General features: G+C 36.5%; 1 protein-coding gene across 1 annotated transcript; it reads right to left on the reverse strand.

Annotated features, from left to right (window-relative positions):
• Nucleotides 1-6204: 6204 nt before the first annotated feature.
• On the reverse strand, nucleotides 6205-7146 carry LOC130852277 (olfactory receptor-like protein OLF3). Its single transcript, XM_057733181.1, has one exon. It carries the CDS (start codon nucleotides 7144-7146, stop codon nucleotides 6205-6207), a length of 942 nt encoding a protein of 313 aa, XP_057589164.1.
• Between the last annotated feature and the right edge of the window lie 2969 nt (nucleotides 7147-10115).

The following is a 10115-nucleotide window of genomic DNA, read 5'->3' on the forward strand; positions in this document are numbered from 1 at the left end:
AGAGGTAATAAATTGGCAATTGAAATGTCCCAGCACTATTTTACCATAAAGCAGCAGTTTCAGTCTTTATTAATCTTTCTCCTTTTTGTAGTCAATTTTTTTACTAGATTTCAGAGTTCTACAAAAGTTATTTCCAAAAATTTTTGCCAGCTTATTTGCTGTTTTGTGGAGAAATGAAGTCTTGAAATTCCCTACTCAACCATTTTCAGTAATGTTTACAGAATCATTACCTTAAATATGTATAGAACATAATTTGTATTTATATTAATATCTATATATTTAATTAATCTACATATTTAAATACATATATACATAAACACATACTTTATATATTGTCTTTGCATCTTCCTACTTTACCAAACTCCCTTTATTAATTCCAAGACCTTTATTGTAGATTCTTAGGGATTTTGTATGCAAAATTTTTTTGCCAGTTTTTGCTGTACAACAAAGTGAATCAGCTGTATTTATACTTATATCCCCATATCCCCTCCCTCCCGCGACTCCCTCCCACCCTCCCTATCCCAGCCCTCTAAGTCATCACCCATTATCAAGTTATCTCCATGTTATGCAGCAGCTTCCCACTAGCTATCTATTTTACATTTAGTAGTGTATATATGTCAATGCTACTCTCTCACTTTGTCCCAGCTTCCCCTTCGCCCATCCCATGTCCTCAAGTCCATTCTCTGCATCTGCATCTTATTCTTGCCCTGTCACTGGGCTCATCAGTACCATTTTTTTAGATTCCATATATATGAGTTAGCATATGGTATTTGTTTTTCTCCTTTCTGGCTTGCTTCTCTCTGTATGACAGACTCTAGGTCCACCCACCTCACTACAAATAACTCAATTTCATTCCTTTTTATGACTGAATAATATTCCATTGTATATCCATGCCACATCTTCTTTATCCATTCATCTGTTGATGGGCATTTAGGTTGCTTACATGTCCTGGCTATTGTAAGTAGTGCTGCAATGAATATTGTTATGTAAATTATAAAGTTGCCTGAAAATAAAAATGATTCTACTTATTTCTTTCTAATTTGCATTCCTTTTATTTCTTTTTTCTGGCCTTATCACTTTGGCCAGAATTTCCAGATAAAGAAAAATAATAATCATGGACATTAGGTATTGTTCTCAATCTCAAAGGGAAAATTATTCAGTTTTTCACCATTAAGTATGATGTTAGCTCTAAGTTATTTGTGTATAATCTTTATTAGGTTCAGAAGTTTCCTTCTATACCTATTTTGTAAAGGTTTTTTATAATTAATATTAACTACTTTTTAGCCATCTACTGAGGTGATAAATTGGTTTTCCCTTTTAATCTGTTGATACAGTGAAATATATACACTGATTTATTTTAGGATGTTGAACTAAACTAAAATACAAACTATTAAATTTTTGTAAATTATCAGATTTTACTTGGTAATACTTTTAGAATTTTGTATGTCTTTTCATGAATGTTATTGGTCTGTGGTTTTCTTTTCTTGTAATGTCTTGGTTTGGTTCAGTGTGAGGGTAGTCCTGGCTTCATAAAATAATCTGGTGTTTTTTACTCCTTTTCTATTTTCTGGAAAAGTTTGAACTAGTACATATAGTTTGACAGAATTCACTAGTGGAGTGATCTGGGCCTGGGAAGGTTTTTCATTGTACATTAATTTCTTTCATAGGTAGAAAATTTTCAGGTTACCTATTTCCTCTTATGAAAGCTTTGGTACTTTTTTATTTTCTAGGGTTTTATCTATTTCATTTAAATTCTTGAGATTATTGGTGTAAATTTATTGAAAATATTGTCAGTATTTTTTGAACAAATTAATTTTTTATTGAAGTATAGTTGATTACAATGTTGTGTTAGTTTTTCTGGTGTAAAGCAAAGTGAATATGTATGTATATATGTATTATTTTTCATATTATTTTCCATTATGATTTATTACAGGATATTGAATATAGTTTCCTGTGCTCTACAGTAGGACTTTTTATTTATCTATTTTATATATAGTAGTTTGTATTTGCTAATCCTAAACTCTCAAGTTATCCCTCTCCAATCCCCTCCCCTTTGGTAACCCTAAGTTTATTTTCTGTCTGTGAGTCTATTTCTGTTCTGTCAATACGTTCATTTGTGTCACATTTTAGATTCCACATGTAAGTGGTATCATGGTAACTATCTTTCTCTTTCTCACTTACTTCACTTATTATGATAACCTCTAGATCCAACCATGTTACTGCAAATGGCATTATTTCATCTTTTTTATGACTGAGTAGCATTTCACTGTGTATGTATGTACCACATCTTCTTTATCCATTCATCTGTCAATGGACATTTAAGTTGCTTCCATGTCTTGGCTATTGTAAATAGTGCTGCTATGGACACTGGGCTGCATATATCTTTTCGAATTATAGTTTTCTCTGTATATATGCCCAGGAGTGGGATTGCTAGGTCATATGGTAGCTTGATTTTCAGTCTTTTAAGGTAACTCTATACTGTTTTCCATAGTGGCTGTACCAATTTACATTTCCACCAACAATGTAGGAGGGTTCCCTTTTCTCCACACCCTCTCCAACATTTATTGCTTGTAGACTTTTTGATAATGGCCATTCTGACCGGTGTGAGGTGATATCTCATTGTAGTTTTGATTTGCATTTCTCTAATAATACAGTATGAGCAGAGGTCTAGGGAATGATCATCAAAATTGATGACTGAAGTGGGTCAGAGGACAAAACAATGGAAAGAAATAGAAAGTCAAGTAACTGAGATGCCAGCATATGGAACGGATCTTTTGCATTGATGTAGAAATTTTCACACGTATGACAGAATTAGTAGTAAACCTGGGTAAAACAAGGAGGATGGGTGGCAAGTGAAGAAAAAAAGAGGGGATGATGGTGCAAGAGTTTGATAGCACATGCTTCAAAGGAATCGGAGTCATTTAGGAAAAAATAAAAAGAGCAATGATCTGGAAGTGGCAGAGGATAAGGAAAGATACCCTCTTCACCTTCCTACTCAGTATTAGTGAAAATATAAGGGAAAACTAGTGTGTATTTCAGAGGGCTGAGGGGAATCAGAGCTCTCAGTGAACCGTTGGCTTGAAGTTAAAGCACGAAAGAAAAGAATACATTAAAAAAAAAAATCAGAATACAGAATATTTTGCTGATAGTGGAGCACAAGTTTCAGGGGACAACTGGGAATGATTGCAGTGTCAGAAGAGATTAGTATTTTGGTCAGATGTTTAGGGGAAATTGAGATAAAAGCCCAGATGATGAAGGACAAGCTGTAAAGTGTGGACTTTCTGCCAAGCCTCAGATACACAGTGTTGTGAGGCATGAAAGAATTACTTGCAATAGTCTCTTAAGGGAAAGTGGTTACTCAGAGGTATTTAAGACCTCTTTCTAGACACTGGGCTCTATCCAAGTCCTTTTTCCCTGTGGGGGCAGCAGCTTCATTTTGTACTCACTACTCTGGCCTTTATTTCTTCACTTTCAACACATAGAAATTTAGAGCTTTTAAAACTCAAATTTACACTTAGAAGGTTTTATCTTATTGCCTGTCTTATCACAACTTCAGTTTCATGCCCCCTAGTCCTTCATTTAAACTGTCTTTTGTTTGAAGTTTTCACATTTTTTTGTTGTATTGGCTATAGTCTTAATGAAGGATGAGTGGGTAAGAAGTTTGAGTTCTTGCATATGTAAACATGTATTTCTATCACCACTTAAAAGTGAAGGATGTCAGGACTTCCCTGGTGGCACAGTGGTTAAGAATCTGCCTGCCAATGCAGGGGACATGGGTTCGATCCCTGGGCTGGGAAGATCCCACATGCCATGGAGCAACTAAGCCCATGCACCATGACCTCTGAGCCTGTGCTCTAGAGCCTGTGAGCCACAACTACTAAAGCCCATGAGCCTAGAGCCCATACTCCACAACAAGAGAAGCCACCACAATGAGAAGCAGCCCGGGCTCACCACAACTTGAGAAAGCCCATGTGAAGCAACAAAGACCCAATACACCCAAACTAAAAAAAAAAGGGGGGGGAGGGGAATGATGTCAAGAGAATGAAAAGATAAGTCACAGGCTGGGAAAAAATTTTTGCAAAGATACATCTGATAAAGAACTGTTATCTAAAATATACAAGTAACTCTTAAAAATCGACAATAGGAAAACAAACAACCTCATTAAAAAATGGCCCAAAGACATTAACAGACAACTCACCAAAGAAGATATACATATGGCAAATAAACATATGAAAAGATGTTCCATAGCATGTGTTATCAGGGAAATACAAAGTAAATCAACAATGAAATATCACCACACACCTGTTAGAATAGCCAAAATCCAAAACACTGACACCAAATGCTGGTGAAATATGGTGCAATAGAAACTCTCATCCATTGCTGGTGGAAATACAAAGTAGTACAGCCACTTTGGAAGACAGTTTGGTGGTTTCCTACAAAGGAAAACATACTTTCACCATATGATCCAGCAATCATGCTACTTGGTATTTACACAAAAGAGCTGAAAATATGTCCACACAAAATCTGCACACAAATGTTTATAAGCAGCTTTATCCATAATTACCAAAGCTTAGAAACAATTTGTCCTTCAGTAGGTGAATGAATAAACTGTGGTACATGCAGACAATAGAATATTATTCAGTTCCAAAAAGAAAGGAATGAATAAGCCATGAAAAGACATGAAGGAATTTAAACGTAAATGAAATTAAGTAAAAGAAGCAATCTGAAAAGGCTGCAGACTGTACAATTCCAACTATAAGACATTCTAAACTCCTTTTTTTCAAATTTGCAGTGACATATAATTGACATGTACTATTTGGTATTTATTTTTATAATTTTTTCTGCTTGTATCTGTTAAAACAGAAAGACAAAGAAATAAATGGAATGAATTAGAGAATCAGAATTCAGAATAATCTTGGCAGGTTGGTATGTGAAAATCAGTAACAATTAGCAGAACAAAATGCACATACCTTTGTTTAAGTTAAAAAAAAAGAGTGCAATGGGTGTGGAGTCTTTGCAACCAGTTTATAGGAACTAGGTCTTGGGAAATCAGCTGAATAAAAGACTATGGTGATGAATAATTTTGGAAATAGATAGCAGTGATGTTTGCACAACATTGTGAATGTAATTAACACCACTGAAATGTACACTTAAAAATGACTAAAATGGCAAATTTTATGTTATATATTGTATGTTTTACCACAATAAAAAAGACTATAGTGAAGCCACAGATTTCTCATCCTACAAGCAAATGAGATCCAGCATAATGGTCTGAACAAATATTCTGTCATATATTATTTATTTCAGGATATAATATCACAGTCTAGATTAAGGCACAGATGGTATTGAAAGTTCCAAAATTGATATTATTTATTTGTTTATTGGCTGTGTTGGGTCTTCGTTGCTGTGCATGGGCTTTCTCTAGTTGTGGTGAGCGGGCGCTACTCTTCATTGTGGTGCACAGGCTTCTCATTGTGGTAGCTTCTTTTGTTGCAGAGCATGGGCTCTAGGTGTGCATGCTTCAGTAGTTGTAGCACGTGGGCTCAATAGTTGTGGCTCACAGGCTCTAGAGCACAGGCTCAGTAGCTGTGGCGCATGGGTTTAGTAGCTCTGTGGCATGTGGGATCTTCCCGGCCCAGGGATCGAACTCATGTCCTCTGCATTGGCAGGCAAAGTCTTACCCACTGCACCACCAGAGAAGCCTCATATTATTTTTAAAAGAGCTGAAAAAACCATTTGTGATTATCCTGGAGGAAATAAAGCTATTCTACAAACAATTGGAGTATTGTCATGTAGAAAGAGAAAAAGACATTCTCCATTCTGTTCCACAAAAGTATAAGTATACCTAATTGGTAGAATTCATCCATCCATTTAATCCACAAACCAGGTCTGCTTGATGAAGGCATGGATCATTTCTTTAAACACTGACATGCTAATAAAATTTTTAGTGGGCAGATGAAGTCTAAATACTACTGGATACCTGAGAGAAGATGATCTAAAAAAAAAGGCCCTCTCATGAATCACTGGCATGTAAATTATCTGGTATTGGGCTACATAAGGAAATCCATTAATCATGTGGAGGAATTCTTCATTTGAAAACAAGGGTCTGACCATAATAGTCTCCCTTAGTGTAAGTGCAGCAGTCCCATCTTCACTTACCCGATCTTTTTGATTCTGATGATAGATAACAAGTTTTTATAGTCTTTACCCTTTATCTCTGAATTTCTCTAAAACTTTACAGAGAGCAGCCATAACTTCTTTATTCCTCAAACTGTAAATCAAGGGGTTCAGCATAGGTGCCACCACAGCATAGAATAAAGCAACCATCTTCTCCTCTTCCACTGAGGAAGCCGATCGTGGCCCCAGGTAGGTGAAGATGGTAGCCCCATAGCACATGCAAACCACAGTGAGGTGAGAGGTGCACGTCCCAAAGGCTTTGCTACGTCCCTGAGTAGAACGAATGCGCAGAATGGCAGCAACTATACGAGCATAGGAGAACAGAACCAGGGAACAGGGAAGCATGATCACCAGAAAGCCTGAGACGGCCACCATGACCCTGTTGAAGGAGATGTCCACACAGGCTAGCCGCAGCACTGCTAGGGTCTCACAGGCAAAGTGATTAATAACATTGTGACACAGGGGAAGCCGAAAGGTGATGATTGTTTCCATCAGTGAATTCATGAAACCAGCCACCAAGCAGCTGGCAGCCAGCCGCAGGCACAGCCCTCCGTGCATGATGACTGTGTAGTGCAGTGGGTGGCACACGGCCAAGTAGCGGTCATAGGCCATGGCTCCCAGCAGGAAGAACTCAGACCCACCCAATGCCAGGGATGCATAGAGCTGGAACACACAGCTGTGGAATGAGATGGACTTCTTGACTGAGAGCAGGTGGGCCAGCATTTGTGGGGCAAAACTGTTTGCGTAACAAAGGTCCACAAAAGATAAAATACTAAGGAAGAAATACATGGGGGTATGAAGCCGGCTGTCTAGTCTGATCAGAAGAAGAATGAGGAAATTTCCCACAATAGTCACCAAGTACATGGCCAAAATCAAGACAAAAAGGCAGACTTGAGTCCGCCAGTCACTGGACAGCCCCAGCAGAATGAACTCACTCACCCATGTCTGTGTTTTATTTCCTGGGCCCATGAGTTTCTGCGGACTAAACTAAAGGTGTTAAAATAACAAATTAAGGAAACTGACAATTGGAAGGTGGCTTTTAGACCGCATGGAGAGCCTACCCATCTGAACTTAAAGTTCTTAATTTCTCAACCAAATCATCATCCAGACTCTGCTTGAACATATCTGTAGATGGGGAACACAATGTGACCCAGTTTTGTAGCTGAAGATCAAGCAGGAAAAAAGTTACATTCTTGAAATTCAGTTTATAGGAACATAATTTCTTCTTCCAAACGTCTGCTCTTAAATGGAGGAAGAAAATTAATGAAATGGTTAAACTTAAAATTCTAGCCAATTTAATAGTTATTATAGGGGAAAATTCCTGTCTTTCTGCTGAGAAAGTTTTTAGCCCACATGACTTTTTCTGAATGCTACATGATGCTCAGTACCATTTACCTTTTTTTGTTTTGTTTACTCTGGATATCTCAGATGCAACTCTACTAACCCCTCCTCAGTGGAATGTATCATAAAATCCTGTTTTAAGTGATATTCTCATACATCTTATTACTAAGTGATTCTGAATTTATTTTCTGTAATTTGCCCTTTTAATTTGAGAGTGTCAGGTAGAAGGCCTCCTCTCCACCTACCTCACACCAGTGGCCCAGGTGGGCAAGATCAACCCAGGATGGCCAACTTTAAGACTCAGTTGTTGAATGAAGAGAAGGTATACATAGCTGCTAAAATTTCTGTCTTATGTCCCCCAAGGGAAATTTAATAAAGCATTTAATGATGTCAGGTTATTACTAAACAACATTTTCTTAAGAAAGGAACAACTTATTTCCCAATATAACAGGGATCAGTCCTCAGCAGTGAAGGCAGAAGGATAGAAAATCAGGTCTTAATTACAGAACATGATGACACAGACATTAGTAGCTCTTTGACCCAAAATCAAAATTTCTTTCATGTTTGCTCACTTAAAGAAAGAAATAAGTGATCCGTAAATAAAATATACGGATGGAAGTTTGAAGTCTCTGAGACAATCCTGTGACAGTACATGAAAGAGCCACACGAAGATCACTATCCCCACAGCTTCTGTACTGTTCATACTATAACTGTAGATGGATAGCAGATTACATTTATTGAAAGTTTTCAGTTTCAGCATAAAAACTTTTAGAATGATGGTTACAAATTGCACCGCTTGTAACACAGATGGCTGGAGGACTTAATACTGTGGTTTATTATCATATGGTTAGTTATAAAATATTCAGGATTCACTATTGTTTTGAATAAGGTCCAAAATGTCAAGGAACTTATTAAAAAGAGACCTTTCAGAAATTGAGAATCACACAGAAATTAGTGGAAATGATCAAACAATGCCAGATACCACTTTCAAGGGCTTGCACTGAGAGCTTTTGGTCACCTACACCAAAATTGATTAGAACAAGATACTCAGCTGCAACATTGACAAAGAAATGCACAATATTTAAAGATACGAGTAATATTCTTCACTATGTAAAAAGATAAAGAATTGAAAATCTTGATGACAAATAGGTGATTTATAATTAAGAATGATTTTTTTTTCTAGAATGTTGAAAATCAACAGCTTGTCAGCCTCATGGCTAGAAACCAATAGCCTAGTCATAATTATTGTATGTTCCCTTCTTTGTACTTTTATTTTACATTACATCTATTTGTACATCAATTTCTTTTTGTTCTGCTGCATTTTACATTGGAATAAAAAATATTGTCACTATACTGGTTGGAAATTTTCCTAGTCATGAAAGCCCTGATAAAAATGTGGACTGCAAATGTCTACAGTGCTTTCCTATCCTTATGTAAATAGACTTCTGGAATTCCAATGCTTTTTAGACATTTGCAATAGCTAAAGGGACCATAATACAAAACACAGCTAAACGCAAAATCCATCCATCTTCCCCATCCAACCACTTTATTCCCAACATATGGCTCCCTACGCTTGTAATTTTCAGAATATTTGGACTGAAAGAGTCATCAGGTCCATTGTGACAGGCAAGGGAGTCTTCTGGAAAATTCATTATAACTCCTTTATCTGGGGATGTCAGTTTTCTCCTTCCCACTTAATATCATGATGGTGATAGATGGCCAAGGTGTATATGTATACCATATATCTGCAGTTCTGCATTAGTGAACTCGCACAGTTCAAACCCATGTTTTCAAGGGTCAACTGTATGTGTATGTGTGTATATGTGTATTTTTTTCAAAAATTGTTAACATCATATTGAAGAAATTAATAGTTATTTTGTGCTTAATGCTTTGTGTTATGATTTCATTAAATAAACAACTATGGAAATCACAAATAAAACCTAAAGCCAAAGTGGGATGAATTATTTTCAATAATTGTTTCTACTATGACTTTTTCTTTAAAGGAATACCAGTGATTTGAACTACATTGTATGTTCAGGCCTGTCTGCCTGAACAAATGTAACCGTGATGCAGCAACTCTTCCAGGTTTATCAGCAGGTATGTATGTGCTCACAGGTAGCATGGATGTGATGGTGATGGTTAATGGTAGATTAATTTACACTGTTTACACTTCCATAACTAGGACTTACATGAATGTCAGCTTTTAAAAATCAATGAAACAACAAAATAAATGGTGTTTTTCTACCTATTTCCAACAAAATATCCCCAAAAAAGGGTATGTGTGCTTAAAGTCATCAGTTTTTTGCTCAGTATTAAAGTCACACAAGTGTTATTTCCAAGTAACACATGACTTGCAAGCAATTTTGTTTTTTTAATAAAATATATTTGGTATTTTTTTTAAAGTGATGTGTAAAGTCAAAGTAAAGCCTGTTTCTTTGTAAAAGTGTTTCAAATAACTTACCAAGTCCCTGTGAATCACTGAATGGTCAGGTTCAGTTTTAGAAAAACTTCTTAGTCTTGTCTATTATTTTGGAGGCAGACGACAGTAAGAAAACAAATACAGTAAGCTCCTGAAACACTTTTGCCCAGCCAGAGTG

Source organism: Hippopotamus amphibius, chromosome 4, assembly GCF_030028045.1.
Source record: "Hippopotamus amphibius kiboko isolate mHipAmp2 chromosome 4, mHipAmp2.hap2, whole genome shotgun sequence".
NCBI classification, from domain to species: Eukaryota; Metazoa; Chordata; class Mammalia; order Artiodactyla; family Hippopotamidae; genus Hippopotamus; species Hippopotamus amphibius.